The sequence below is a fragment of the Anser cygnoides genome, chromosome 2 (assembly GCF_040182565.1).
Source record: "Anser cygnoides isolate HZ-2024a breed goose chromosome 2, Taihu_goose_T2T_genome, whole genome shotgun sequence".
NCBI classification, from domain to species: domain Eukaryota; kingdom Metazoa; phylum Chordata; class Aves; order Anseriformes; family Anatidae; genus Anser; species Anser cygnoides.
The window spans coordinates 102,625,001-102,641,117 of record NC_089874.1 but is presented as its reverse complement, the minus strand read 5'-3'; the positions used below and the strand labels follow the sequence as shown (position 1 = coordinate 102,641,117).

The window sequence follows — 16,117 nt, the reverse complement described above, 5'->3', positions numbered from 1 at the left end:
GGCATAGTTCCCAGTAACAAACTGTACAGCTCAGAGTACAGGAGCATGTAGATATTAAGACAGTTGTTGAGTTCTTACTGTTCCTAGCTGGAAAGCCTGTTTTCATAGGTGGAAGCTGCTATAAATTAGAATGATGTCACTGACATTGTACTGAATATGTCATTAATTCAAGGGTAGATAAGCACAAAGGAAGCTGACTGTAAAATATGGACAACAGAATTCAGACCTATAAATAAGATTAACATAGATCTTACTTCTTTCATGATTTTTTCAAAAATTATCTACTAATTTGTTCCTTAATATCTGAATATTTTCAAATATTCCCAGTGTGAAAACACCATGGACATAGATATGTTTGTGTATATAAACACACATATATATGTGTGTATATGAAAAACAGACTAATAAAGTTCAAATGCTAAACTAGTTGTCCTTCAAACTGAATCAAGGCTTCAAAATTGGCTTTTTTTCCTACCTTACCAAAAAAGCTTTCATTTTCATGTTAGGAAACGCTGATTTATGTGTTGTTATATTGTTCTATGTTTTTACCCAGGGAATTCTGTAAGATGGGAACAAGATTCTTCAGGAGATGACCCAGCCCACCCCTCTTTCTAAAGGTAAGATTAGTAATGTTTGTCTCATATTTATTTGTTTATTTATCTTTATTTATTTATTTTACCTCCACTTTAACAATGTTAGCAATACTGGCTGAACAAACCTCCTTAACCAATCATTTATAATCCACTCCCTACTTTTTTTTTTTTTTTTTCCCTAACATTTAACCAGAATCTACCTTTTTCCAGTGCAGAACCATGACTTCTCTGAGCCATGGACATCTGAGCAGCCCTTCCTCATTATTAAAACATTTAAGATACTTTCTCATAACACCCTCCTTCACTAAAACCTTAATGTGATATTTAAAAACTTTTGGTCTTTCCTCATGCCTTTTACAATTTTCTCATTGCTTTCCCTTCCAGATACTCTTTAGCTAGTCTATGCTTTTTGAGATGAAATACAGCTAAATCCAAGTACAAAAATTCACACAGTAACCTATTCACAAGGAACAAACCATCTATTGACAGTGGTAGTGTGGCATACTTCTGTTAAACGTTGTGGTTACATTTATGTGGCTACATATATTGCTCTTTTACATCAGGACTAAACTGTGGATAAATCCTACAGATAAATAAATATGACATTTCTAGGAGGACTTTAAATCATGTGGCACTTTAGAGTTAGATCAAGTAAGAATGTCATGATGACATTATCTGACCGACTAAGCACAGACTGGAATTAAAACTGTGGGGGAATTTTATTAGCTTATTTAATTGTACTGAATCTATATTTTAATAATGTGTTTATCAGTTTTCTTACCAACTAATATCTAAGTATATAACGTGCAATACTGATAAATTAGTCCAGTCATTTCACATGTATAGTCACTTACTCTGGAAACTTCATCTACTTAATTGGAAACTTTTATGAATATTGAATTTTCCAAAAGTAAAAAATATGAGACTAAAACTTATTCTGGAAATAATTTATCTCTAGTCTTATGAGCCAACTGTTCAACACCTAAACTTTCACAACAGAAAAAATTTTGATACTAATGCATTTTTCTCTACTGGAAACCCTTCATCTTGCTTATTCACTATTCAGTGCTGGAACAGTCTAATATATTCAGTACAGTCTGCTCTGGGATTACACACAAAAACCATACCTGTTTAAAGATCCAGAGATTAGTGGATATAAAAATTATACCTTGTAAAACTTTTCTAGTCCAATAAAAGACAGAGAGTAAAAATATACTGGGGAGTTGTCTTTAGCAGAATAAATGAAAGTAGGTGGGAGCACAGAGCTGTTCCAACTACAGAGAGGAGAAACAGTAGTATAGCCAGCAACAATTAATCCAAATAATAACTGATAAGCCATGGATAAGAGACGAACTCAAACAAAATCAAAAAAAAAAAAAATCATTAAATTCATTGCAGCACTGTCCTCTGTGTTACAAAGACCTGTTTTGCTGATCGCAGTGGGAGAGAAACAAGAACACTCTCTCTTTTTGTCAGTGGTTCTAAAACAAAGGAACTAAAGACCTTGTACATAGGAACATTAATTTACCTTGGTTCCATTTTCACCATTCCCAGATGAGAAACAGCGATGATCTCAGGGACCCAGCAGTTTTCCATTAATAGTCTCTATGTTAGATAAGATCACCTCCCACTTAACTAAACACACTGATTCTTTAAATATATGAGCAAAATTAAAGATGAATTTAAGAAAATTACTTATGGCACAAAAAGCACATTAATGCTGCCCACGTCATTATTTATAGAGAAAGAGGGTTATTTTGATTGAGGTGACAAATTACCTTTCAACAGCAGAAGGAAAAAACAGTTTACAAGTTCAAGCTGTAAAGTTATTAAACAAGAGCTGTCTGTACTAAGAAATGCACAGCATATTAGAAAAGTCAATTTCTTAAATTAAGTGGCAAATCAGCAAGTGGACAAAGGACTGACCTTGGATCTGGGTGGTGCTCTGATGTACCATTTACAGTCTACTGCTTCAGTTTCAGAAGCTTTTCCTTCTTTGACAATTTGTACAGATTCCACAATTCCTTCAGGTCCTCCCATCTCAAACTCACAAACTAAATAACAAAATACCAGAAAAATGAATCCTGAACAGCAAACAAAAATATTTTCTACAACAGAATGCAAAAGCTTCCAAGTCTTAGGAAGAACCAATATACCAACCTGGCAATGGTTTCAAAACTCCAAGGTCCTTAAAATCGGGATCTTGAAAATTGAGAAAGAGAAAATTAGTTTTGTTCAATATCTTGTATATAATGTCAATGTAAAATTGGACACTTCAGTGATATAATTATACATTTATTTCTTTTGAATGTGACTTGGTTTTTTGCAACAGGTTTAAAAACTATAGCACTAATTATTAATGCAGAAAGTGTTGGTACTATCATGCAAAGTTCTTATATTTTTCCATTATGAAATCCTGCTTTGAAAATTTTTGTCACAATTTTCTCTGTCTCACTCTTTCAGAGGAATGAATTAAAAAATAAAATAAAATCTGTACACACTAGAAAGCAAGAACATCACACAGCTACCCACATTATGTTTTAACATCAGTTAAATTAGAGATATCAGTCTAATGAAAAAGATATATTTACAAATCCATTCAGAAACCCTTTGCTTATTTTACAGCATTATTATAACACAACTTCATTCTGTGGTTATGAATACTCTACCATCTCTACCAACAATGAGGAGTCTCTTTCTTTCTCAGAGGAATCCATTTGGTATTCCAGGAATAAATATCATAAGAATTTACCATGGAATTTACTGTGTTAACAAGGTAATAAGTCTAATACATGTGTTATTTTTGATAAGATAAACGTTAATATTTATTGTCTGAGATGCTTTGTATTATGCCTTTATAGCCAGATATAACTCTTATATGAAATGAGTTTGGTCATGGATCTATGGCTCAATAAACAGCTATCCATAGACAAATCAACATTTCATAAAATTTTGCTGCAGTTTGAATATGTTGCCCCAAACCAGAAATGTGAAAGGGGCTAAATTATTTCAATTATCTCCTCAAAATAGACTAGTCTTTTCTGGAGTTTTTATCTCTTGCACTATTATGCTATTTAACATGAAAATTCTGTGTTATTTTCCCGATCTTCATGGGAAAGAGAACAAAAAAGAAATCCACCGCTCTTTAGTTTTTTTTTCTTGAAATTTGGCAGGATCTGGTCTTCTGAAATCAATGTCAAACATTTACTTGCAAACACTCTGCATCAAGCTTCTCCTGGGCCACATTCCACCCAGGCCTCAAAAGGATTGCACAAAAAGAAAATGAAGGTCGAGTTTGAGCTATAGAATATACTCATAGAACTCAATCTTATTGCTTCAGGATTGACTCAACGTATCCAAAGCTATAAAAACAATGAGTCTGGCAGTAGGAAATCAACTGGAGTAAAACCAAACCAAAACAGCAAAACCTGCTGTTCCCCTTTAACCTTTGTTTAGTCTGCACAGTAACAATTATAACCAAATAATATCATGAAAAACAAAGTCTAGTGTCTTATGAGCAAGAACAGCAATTTTAGCCTGAACAATGAGGATATGCTGTCAAAAGCAGAGTTATAAAATCACCTTTTAAAACTGTCTTGTTATAACCAGGCTGCTACTTTTTTTATTTCCCAGTTTTCCTCTTACAGTGGCGCAATATAAGTCTTGACTAAATACTCATTAACTTAAGGGACTGCAAATATAATTTAGTAGGCAATTAGTATTAATTGCTATTGAGTTTTATAGATCAGCAGATAGATATGATAATAAACAACACTAAATGTAATTAGATATTTCTGTTAATGTACTCAGATATTGATATCTACTGCTGAAAGCAAGATGTTTAAAGGAAGTACACTTCACTGGTTCAAAATAATATCCAAACCATGTCTAGTGTATCCATCACATTTCTTCTAGTCTGAGTTTACAGGGATCGGTCTGATCTACTCAAAACACTCCACCACATTTACAAAGTAGAGAGGAGGAAAGAGGGAGAAAAAAGTTCTGACGGGATTTCTCCCATATGAAAGGCTTTTCATAGATAAGAGTGTTCATAGCAAGAATCCTTGCTGATTTACTGGCCTTACTTGACATATTAGAAATAAGGATTGGGGGTGGGGTGGTAGGGATGTGGAGAATGTTGGAGGCAGACTGCATGTCAGAAAGAAAACATGAATGACTTTTTGCTCTGAGGTTTCTAAGTCTGAGCATATCTTACAATTAGTGTACATTAACCCTTTGCCAAGGTGTGCAGGCCAGACAGCTCTGAAGGTTTACACACAGGAGATAGACTTGTGTCATTACACAGTGCTTGGGGAGGTAAGTCTAAGTACAAAGTCCATGAGAAATTGAGGCTGCCCACCCGTGTTCCCTAGAGAGTTGAGATGATTTGTATTAGAAAGCTTCCTTCTCTATTTTTGGTAAAAATAATGACAGAAACAGAGGGGGAAGTCTTTGGCTCTCCAAGACTGGTAAGAATATTTTGGTAATAAAAATAATAAAAAAATGCTATAATTTTGAAAACTTATAATAAACTGGAAATAAACAGAATTCATAGAAGTCAAATTAAAAAAAAGGGAGGGGGGATAAATTTGTGTTCTAGATGCAAAACTCATTCTAGCTGCTGTTTTACTATTTACAACTAATTTGCAAAATATCTTCCTTCAAGAAACTTAATAAATTTGAAGTGTAATCATGTAATTTAACCCACAAAACAAATCTGAATATATGTTCCCATTTTTTTTAACACTACTGTTATAACAAAATCAAAGAGAAGTACAAAAATCTGTTAACATTCTAGAAGTATGGTAGATCTAGTGGACATGCAAGTACTCAGCTGCATTTACAACCATTCAGCATTTGCAGAGGGTCCTGGACAGGCTGGATTAATGGGCAGAGACCAATGGGATGAGTTTCAACATGGCTAAATGCCAGGTCCTGCACTTTGACTACAACAACCCCATGCAATGCTACAGGCTTGGGGGAGAGTGGCTATGCAGAGGAAAAGGATCTGGAGGTGTTGCTTGATGCTCACCTGAACATGAGCTGGCAGTGTGCCCAGGTGGCCAAGAAGGCCAACGACATCCTGGCTTGCATCAGGAATAGTGTGGCCAGCAGGACCAGGGAGGTGATCGTTCCCCTGTACTCAGCTCTGGTGAGGCCGCATCTCAAGTATTGTGTTCAGCTTTGGGCCCTTCAGTACAAGAAAGACATCAAGGCCCTGGAGTGTGTCCAGAGAAGGGCTACAAAGCTGGTGAAGGGCCGGGGACACAAGTCCTGTGAGGAGCGGCTGAGGGAGCTGGGGTTGTTTAGTCTGGAGAAGAGGAGGCTCAGGGGAGACCTTATGGCTCTCTACAGCTACCTGAAAGGAAGTTGTGGGGAGCTGGGGGTCGGCCTCTTCTCACAGGTAACTAGTGATAGGACTAGAGGAAACAGCATCAAGTTGCGCCAGGGGGGATTCAGTTGCAAATTAGGAGAAATTTCTTCTCAGAAAGCGTAGTCAGGCATTGGAACAGGTTTCCCAGGAAGGTGGTGGAGTTACTGTCCCTGCGAGTATTTAAGGAAAGGTTGGATGTGGTACTTAGAGACATGGTTTAGTGTGTAATATTGGTGGTAGGGGGGGCATTTGGACCAGATTATCTTGGAGGTCTTTTTCAACCTTAATGATTCTTTGATTCTGTGATTTTGAGAGTGATAATGCAATAAAGTGTATAACATGCTTTATTACACATTAATAACCAGTATTATTATAATAAAAGCAACAATTTGTAAGTAAGGCATTATGAGAAATACTGAGATTTCTACCATGTTTAAGCATATTGCCAAAACAAATGTCTGGTTTTGAAATAATCTACCATTAAATAGATTATACTTTAGCAGCTCTTCTGTATGTGATTCAATCAAATTGTTATTATCAGTTTGGCTGAGTCAGAAACCTTTTAATGATATCTAAATACTGACTGTCTAGATCTTCTGATAGCCAGATATTCTTTTCTTTTGCACCTAATGAAAAGTATGTTCCATTAGGGAAGAATCCCAAATCAGAAAAATTTTGTTGTGAAAAATAAGATTGATCACCTATAATGAGAGAGGAAAAACAAGAGGTAATAAGTCTTGAGCAGACTGCAGTACATGGATTTATTTATTTATTTATTTATTTATTTTTAAGTGGGGATCTGTCTCATTAAATGAAATCTGTAAAACGGGATTTATGTAAGAAACGTGTAAATGTGTAAAAGTTATGTAAACGGAAGACCTTGCAGCCAAAATAAATTCTGGTATTCTTTGTTTCAACATTGAATATCTCTTTTAAAACAAACAAAGAAACAAAAAAGGGTATCCAGAAATTCCCTTTGGTGATATATTACAACCCATTCTACAAATAATAGATTCCTGAAATGTTTAGTTAACACAAGTTTTCCTGTAAGGTCTCTGTGAAGCACAGAATTACATTTGAAAAATATTATGAGATGTAGAAATATGTGTCAGGCTATTTAGAGTTACTGACAAACAAGCAGAACAAGAAAATTCAGTGGCCCAAGGAGAAAATTATGATAATCTATAGATTTCCTTAATTTGTAAAAAATGGGCTGGATGAGGAAACAGAGGTGGCTGAACAGCCAGGCCCAGAGGATGGTGATCTGTGTCACAAAGTCTAGTTAGAGAATAGTAACTACTTATATACCACAGAGCACAATATTGGCTGCAATTCTGGTCAACATCTTCATTAATGATCTGGAAGATGGTGCAGATCATATACTCAGCAGGTTTGCAGAGGACACAAAGCTGGGAGTAGTGGATACACCAGATGGTCAATGGTGCCATCTAGAGGAACCTTGACAGGCCAGAGAAATGGTCTGGCAGGAATCTCATGAAGTTCAACAAGATATTCATGGATCTTCACCTGAGGTAGAACAGCCCCAGGCACTAGTACATACTGGGTTCTGGTGGACAACAAGTGAACACGAGTCAGAAAGGTGCTCTTGCTACCAAGAAAGCTTTACTCAGCATCGCTGAGGCCACACCAAGAGTACTGTGTCCAATATTCAATTTCCCAATACAAAACTGCTACAGAGATGCTGAAGAGAGTCCAGAGAAAGGACATAAAGACGGTGAAGGGACTGGAACATCTCTCTTATGAGGAGAGGTTGAGAGACTTCGGACTGTTCAGCCTGGGGAAGAGAAGGCTCAGGTGAGACCTCCTCTAAGTATATAAATAGCTGGAGGGAGTTTGCAAAGAAGAGGGAGCCAGGCTTTTATCAGTGGTGACCAATTTTAGAACAAGAGGCAACAGGCACAACCTGAAACACAGTAGGTTCCCTCTGAACATGAGGAAATATTTCTTTATTGTGCAGGTGATGGAGAAACGGAAAACATTGCTCAGAGTGGTTGTAGATCTACCTGGATATATTCAAAAACTGCCTAGACATGGTCCCGGGGAAGTCTGCCCTAGGTTTCCCTGGTGAGCAGGAGGTTGGACCAAATGATCCAGAGGTCCCTTTTGAACTCCATCATTCTGTGATACTGTAGTAACTAAACACCAAAAGTGGCTGACAATGATATTCCTAGTCAAAATATAAATCTAAAGTAATAGCATATGTTAGACAAATCTCTGTCAAAAGGCAGACTCAGTCTGGTAGAATTTGTTTCAAGTCATGTGGTGATTAACTTGGTATTTCTTAGAATATCTTGGGTCTAGGATCTACTTAATTTCATGGGATTGTTTGTGTCTGAATAAAGTATACATATTGAAGAGTATGAACAATTAATGTATGGTCAGAAGTCAAGATGAAGGAAATGTGTGCCACAGAATCCTGGTGCGGATATGAAACCTGTTTTGCAATTAAATTGTGAGACATTTTGATAGATTTTTTTTCTATAAATAAGAGAAGAAGGAATTATTTGATCAAACTATATGGTATAGAGAGCTGATGTTTGAAACATAAGCAAGTTGATGTTGTTTTTGAATACAAAAACTACATTTTTAATGGTATATACCAAAAATATTCACAGTATGTAGAAACCTTATTTGCTAAATAAGGAAAATATTCAATTTCATTTACTGAACAGACAGCTATAGATATATCTTTTCATTTTCCTGTATTCGACTAACTAGAAATAGTCACTCAAGCGTCATTCTATTAATATCTAAGGAATTTTAATGCACATACATTGTTGCCTATCATAGAATTTATCAAAGACCTGATTTTACATGCAAATGCTTGTGGAAAAGTAAGCAGAACTGCAATATTTAGCAAGCCACTAGTTATTTATTTTCAAGTTTATGAAACCAGGTAAATTTTACAATTATTTCTGGGAGCTTAAGTCAGTCCTGCATTCTCGAGTGGTGATTTTCTGTAAAAGCAGAGCTTGCAGAACTCAGAAAAAAAGGGCAGGACTGTTCTAAGTTATTTTATGTGGTTGTCTTCTAGTATTTGATGATGCAATGCAAAGACTGGATGATGACCAAAAGATTTTTAAAGTATTGAAATATGCTAAAGAATCACAAAAATAATTATAAAATAGGAAAAAAAAAGTCTACAAGTAAACATTTTGTGGTGTACAAGCAAGGGGACTTAAATGTTCTGTTGAGAGAGTGAGGGAAAAGTGTTAAGTAGTACAAAAGTACTAAGTGGTGTAGACACATAAAAATAAATAAAAACTGTTGTCTTGTCAGCTGAAAAGGAAATTTGTTCCAAGGAATATTTTCAGCTCTGTAGTCTTATTGAAACTTCAATTAATATGTCTATATCTGTATTAAAGGTACAACAAGATCTTAAAAGAAAACATATAGTTTGCTCTACACCCTGAAAAAACAGTTCTATAATAATTCTATCTGGCAAGAGTATGTGCTACATTTGCTATTTGTTTTCTGTGTACTTTTTTTTTTTTTTTTTGAAAAATATTGTGAGCGATGACAGATGTTTTGGAGGCTACATATTTATAATCTAAAACAATGCTTTGTATATTGTTCACTCCTCAGCAGAGTCATGAAAGAATTTAAAGGCAATAAGTGTTTATGTAGAAGTGACTAAGACTCTTAACTTTTCACCTTAAAGTCCTACATCAGCAGGAAGTCATGTGAAACTAAGTAAGTTGAAAGAATGCTCTGGAGAAGTTCTCTCTGTTTTTGAAGATGTAGTTCCATCAGGAGAGACTACTTTGTCATGTGTTAGGTGATCTGATTCACAGTAAAGTACACAGGTACTATTTTTCTTAGGAAGAAATTTTATAAATGAAAGCTGCAAGCAGTAGGGGATGTAAAATCATAATTTTAAAAAATCACGGAAAAATACAATACACTTACCCTAGCTACTTCAATTTGAGTCCTTATAGTATTGTAGTATTGTTGAAGTAACACAGACTTCCTCCCAGAGGTTTTGTTTGTTTGTTTGTTTTTGTTTTGTTTTGTTTTTTAATTCTTCTAATGTCATATTTACTGATCTTAGTTCATATTGACAAGCAAAGTATCTGTAGGCTGTAACTGGTATATTATACTGATATACAAACTTCACTACCATGGCGACCTGAGATGAGAAATATTGCATGTGTTAACAAGAGCCAGGCATTTTTATACCAAAAGTTAATACTTGTTTCTTTGACACCATTTTGGAAATGAAAAAGCAATATCATCAGAAAAAGAAAATCTATATCTTTATGTAGCATCTTGCTAAGATTGGTCAAAATACTTAGACAAGAAATGGCCTGAATGAACTCTACTAGAAAAGAATACATGAATACAGAGATTGAATTTAGATTTCTCTTTTTGTGTACACAATGGCAGGCTTGATATCTTGCTTGATATCTTGCCTGCTTCCCTCCCCTGTCTGCTCTGTCACCTATTTAGAGCAGGTTCTTTCTCCACTGTAAATTTTGTATGGACAGGAACCAAGGAACCATGCTGGAAGGTGAGAGGGCTCATAGGTCATGTCCTCAAACAGTGTTTGGACTGTTCAATACGTGCAGCTAAATTCCAAAAGTGGGAAGAACTTCTTGATACTGCATTATAGACTTACTCTATAAAGGAGAGCAGTAATGGGCAACAATATACTCTGAGACTGCTCAATGGAAACAGGAAGTCTGGGGTCCTTGATGATCTGGGTGGGATTATTTGGCAGATAATTTTTATTATGTTAAATATTTGTACTAGCTCCTGGATGCCCCAATTAGGAATCAGACTCCCATCATGCAGCACAGTGGCTGTATATGTTTCAGGGGCTGCATATACCTTTATCTGCCAGTTGCCCAGAAGTGTGTGAAACAAGAATGAATGAGTTCAGGAGCCCAATCTATCTGAGAATAGCAGCCAAGCAATCTCTGCTGACAAAGTGCAGCAGAACCATGAGGACTGACTGTCAGTCATCAAGGGCAGTACTGCATATGTGTCATCCCAATACAATATCTCAGTGGCTTCCTGTGATTGACTAATTGTGTCTAAACTTCACTAGGAAGAAAGAGGTACAACATAAAAGTGCCACAGAGCCTTTCATAAGTGATGTTGAATACTAAATATGGCCCAGTTATGCAATGTCATCATAATAATATCAAGGCTTAGGGTTTGTGTCACTAATTTGTTAAAGATGACTCAAAATAATACTTTCAGTTTCAGATATGTTAAAGATGACTCCAAGAAAATAATACTTTCATTTCTCTCTGCAGTGTATAGGGAAAAATGACTCAGAAGGTTTAGCCACAACTGGTTGCTAAGTGTTACTTTTTCAGATTGAATCAATTTACACGTTTTTTGCTTGCTACCTCTGCATAACTGTGCATAATCTTTTCAAATAAGCTCTTATTGTTACAACAGTCCACTGTGTAGATTTACCAGGAGAGAAAGGGAACTTAAAGGAATAATTTTGCAATATAAAGTAACCATTGTGAATTTATCATAAGAGAAAGGCCTTCCTTGTATTTACCTTTTTTTTTTTTAACCCAGAACAAATACACTCACTACAACATCCCCAATTATTTTGAAGAGCTTCACCTTTTTCAGCTATTATATTCAACAGAATATATTATTTGTGTTACTTCAAGTAGTACTGAATCACCTGTAGCTGACCACACAGTAAGACACGTTTCCAATACAGACAGAAATATCAGCATAGTGTTAACACTACCTGACAACCCCTTGCTGTAGCTGTCCATGCCAGCTATGGCACATAGGTTATGTCATTTTTATGGAGATAACTTCATCTTTCATGAGAACCACAAGTGTCTCCTCTAGTTCTCATGTGTGAACAGTTCAACTTCCACTTTAACAGGAGATCTCTTTCTGTTTCCCAATATTTTTCTCTTACTGCCTAGCAAAGCACCAGGTGTACTTTTGTTAAAGTGAATAAGCTTATGAGAATGGGAATCGAGCTGTGTTTGCAAAAACAACAGATTGTTTAATCATCTGGCCTTATAAGATACTAGAAAAAAAGAAATAGACACAATACTCTTGAAAATATAATCCTTAGAATGGAAGGTGAAATAGCCATAGTACAGAGCCTTTCATTAGTTCACTGTGCAGCTTCAAGATTTTGGGAAGTTAGTGGATGAAATATATTGTAGAGCTCTCCTATAATAAAATATTTTTATGATTCCAAAAGCCAATGTCACAGGATGTTTTTTTAAAATAGAGTAGAAATCTGTAGACATTTAACACAAAGGAAGAATTCTAGATTTTCACCCTACTTCACTGGAGCCTGAATGCACTGTTTCTAAAGGAAAAAAATATATATAATTTATTAAACCAAATCATTAACGCTAATTGCTGTTGTGTATGCCTACCACAGATGATGCAACATCCACTTTTATCAAATAAGAAGAACTCTAAAAGCCCAGCAACTCAAGGAATTGCTGAGGGAAGCATACCAGCACCAAGTCCAAGAAACATCTTCAGGGAAAAAAAAAAAACAGTCTTCTGTCCTGTCCTCCCAGGACACATAACAGTATAGCTTTCGGTGATACCAGTTTTGCTTTTCTTTCAGCTGTTTTTTGGAGGTTTATTGCCTAGAAATCATTTTCCTGCAGGGAGCACTGAGCTATTGACCCCAGCAGTTTTCCCAAATTTACACAGCCTTCTCTACAGGATGTGAAGATGGGTTTTCATGAGCTTTAGATGCAGAATATTCTGAGATGCCTTGGAGATATTCTTTTACTGTCTTTTCCTTCATTATCTTTTTAACAGCACAGTGTAGAAGTTTTCTTTAGCAGGAAGATTTTCAGGATAGTCCAGTTCTCAGAAAGAAGGCTGTGTGTGTTAAATTGTGAATTCCTACTTAAATTACCCAAATAATTATGAATTTTACATTTCATTATACAGGATAAAATCTAGATATTTAAAGGATATAACTAATATATGAGAAGAGAGCAATAATCCTTCCACTCTTCCCAGCATTATGAAATTCAGCTTCTCCTGAGATTCCAGGAGGAAAACACTTTGATAAGTCTTTCTCTACCTAAGGATTTACAGCTAGGTTTTTGCCTTACAGTTCAGCTGCTTTCTGTTGGTTACAACTTCATGAATGACATTCTCTTTTGTTTGGATAGATCATTTTGATCCCACTTCAGACAATTAAAGTGCCAGAGTAAAATCCAAACCATGATTAGTTGCTAATAGTGATATAGCGTAGACATAATCTGTTAGAAACAAGACACCAGGGCAGTTGAGACTTCTATTATTTTGAAGAGGAGAACCCTACTGTATGCTTTACTATGTATTTGACTAAAACAAACATAATTCATATTAATCCTATCCCCAAATGTTTTCCACTTAAATTAATGAATAAAAAGTTTTGTACATCAGTAACAGTAAGCCACGTTTTGCCATATAGCCACATGAAAAAATTAGCAAGGTGATAAATTCTAAATCAGTGTCCTCAGCATTTCAAACTTTCTCTTTAAACAAGATCCTTGTAATGAATTGCATGTTCTTCTGAGTATCATTTATGGCACATGCTCAATGTTCACTAAATGATTCTGAAACTTGTTTGTCATAAACATGAAGAAAAAAAAAAAAAAGAAGGGTCTGTGGATAACTGGAGATCTGTAATCTAGAGTTTAAACAGATTTAGATTCATGTCTAATGAAATAAAAAAAGTTACATCTGGTTTTCCTTACCACAGAAGCCCCACTCTTAGTCAGGCTAAACAATGATTATATTCAACATACCTTTTTACATAATTTAAAATTCTGTTGTCATAGCTTGGGAATTTAGATTAAAAAAATTATACTTTCCATGAAAACAGATTTTATGTTTTTCTTCTTTCTTTAAAGACTAACAGTCTGAAGCAATAATTTGATTACCACTGGATTTGCTAACAGTTTTTATATTCATTCTAACATAAACAGGTTTAGGCCCACAACATGATATGAATTTAGAAATTGGTAGATTGGATATTACATTGATTGACTAGCTCAGTATCATGCAAAGAATGAAAACTGGTCTTCTGCATTGCATTCAATATTAAAAAGCCATTGTGATCCATTGAAGGACACTTTGGAAAGGCAGCTGTTGCAGTTTAACCCAGCAAGCAGCTAAACACCACACAACCATTTGCTCACTCCCCTCTACCCAGTGGTATGGGAGAGAGAATGGGGGGGGTGGGGGAGGGGTCAGGGGGGTGGGAGGTTAAGGTTAAAGCTCTTGGGTTGAGGTAAAGATAGTTTAATAGGATGAAAAAGGAAAGGAAAATAAAAACAATAATTGTTAATTACAATGATAAAATAATCATAAAATCAAGCGATACACAATTTTCACCACCTGCTGACCAACACTTAGCCTGTTCCTGAGCAGAGGATGTCTGTCCCACCCTAGCCAACTCCCCCAAGTTTTATTGTTCAGTAAGACACCATATAGCATGGAATATCCCTTTGGCCAGTTTAGGCCAGCTGTCCTGGCTGTGTCCCCTCCCATCTCCTGGTGTACCCCCAGCCACCTCACTGGCAGGGCAGCACAATAGGCTGAAAAGTCCTTGATTAAGTGTAAGACCTGCTCTACAACAACTAAAATATCAGTGTGTCATTAGCATTATTCTCATCCTAATTCCAAAACACAGTACCATACCAGTTACTAGAAAGAAAATTAACTCTATCTATCCCAGCTGAAACCAGAACAGCAGTGTTCATAGGCCCTTGTGTCTACCTCATACAATATTCAATATTGCCATTAACTGGATAAAGAGACTGGGAAAAGAACAACAAACCGAGTACTGATTAGAAATTCTCCAGTTCGTCCACTGATATGGTAATATTTAGAAAAAAAAAATGAGATATCAGAACAGTTTTCTCTGTCAGCAACAGGTCAGACATGATCATAAGTCACAGTACTCAGGATTTTTATGTATGGGTCAGCTGCTTATCCAGGCAGGCAATAATTAAATTTCATTTGACCAGATCAAGTTTCTGGCTGCCAAACAGCAGGATTTTTCCTAGCTTGATTTGAAAGAGTCATTTAAAGCTTTAGTGATAAAAAAAAACAACTCTAAATAAAACATTTAATTTAAAAGCACTTAGTAGATCATTGATATAATATACATATATTGGAATATCACTGACATGAAACATGCTAGAATACAAATAACTCTATTACTGCTAAAAATTTTCATTGTGGGGAGAGCATAAACAATTAAAGAAATTCAAATTATCCAAATCTGATTTTTAAACTACTACACCAGTATGCATTTTATTTAAAAAAAAATGAAAAAAAAAAAAAAACACTCTTATTTTGCATAATTTTAGCATGAACTTTGTAGTTGATAGCAGTTGATAGCCGTAATCCATAAAATCAGATAATCATTAAAGAAGAAAATACTTTTGATAATAATTTGCTGCATTCTCTATTAATATTAATTTCAACATCGGGTTTAGAAATGAGCTACAGGAAAAAAAAAGGAAAGGAAAAAGTCAAGAAATGGTATCATATGATCTTTTATTAACCCACATACCGAAGCCAGCAGATTTGATAACATTGTCTCTTGAGCTTCAACTATCAGATAACATCTGGCAAATGATGTTTGTAAGTCCTGTTACACAACATCTTCTGGCTTCTCAGTGTCATCGAGGGGACTGATATGTGACCAGAATAACACATTTCACGCTGTCTGCTTCTGTCATGCTACCACAGATTTTTAACAATGGATGTGCTATAGCATCAGTTTTTTTGAATTTAATTCTCAGAAAATATTTGGCATTTCTTTTCTCATCATCTTTCTCGTGTCTCAAGCAATCTTTCTTAACAAAAATCACACTGTAGTCTTTCGACATCAAAGTATTCAAATATCCTTTCTGCATCTCTAATGTATAATGATCTCTGAAGCAATATTTTAAAGTATTGATCAAAAGCATTTGCTTACTTATTTTTAGTTTTGCAATGATTCTCCTTCCTTTCAGATTGTATTCTCAGTTGTTTGGTAGATCTTACTACCACAAACGTTACAAATTTTCTTTAATAGAGTCCATTTTAGATTGTGTAGCTCAGACTCAGACATTTTGTCTCACTGAATATAAATTCTCATCTGCAAATCTATATGAGGAAACACTAT

General features: G+C 35.4%; 1 protein-coding gene across 6 annotated transcripts in view; it reads right to left on the bottom strand.

Moving 5' to 3' along the window:
• NETO1 (neuropilin and tolloid like 1) overlaps positions 1-16,117 on the bottom strand; it is a 74,955-nt gene that overhangs the window by 30,352 nt on the left and 28,486 nt on the right. For all 6 annotated transcript variants that reach the window (XR_010829583.1, XR_010829584.1, XM_066992737.1 and 3 more), the window contains exons 5-6: positions 2,754-2,795; positions 2,520-2,647 (exon numbers count right to left, since the gene is read on the bottom strand). Coding sequence is in view for 4 of the 6 variants with exons in the window: in XM_066992737.1 (XP_066848838.1) it covers positions 2,520-2,647; positions 2,754-2,795 (170 nt within the window). In the remaining 2 variants the exon portion in view is untranslated. The remainder of the gene's footprint in view (positions 1-2,519; positions 2,648-2,753; positions 2,796-16,117) is intronic.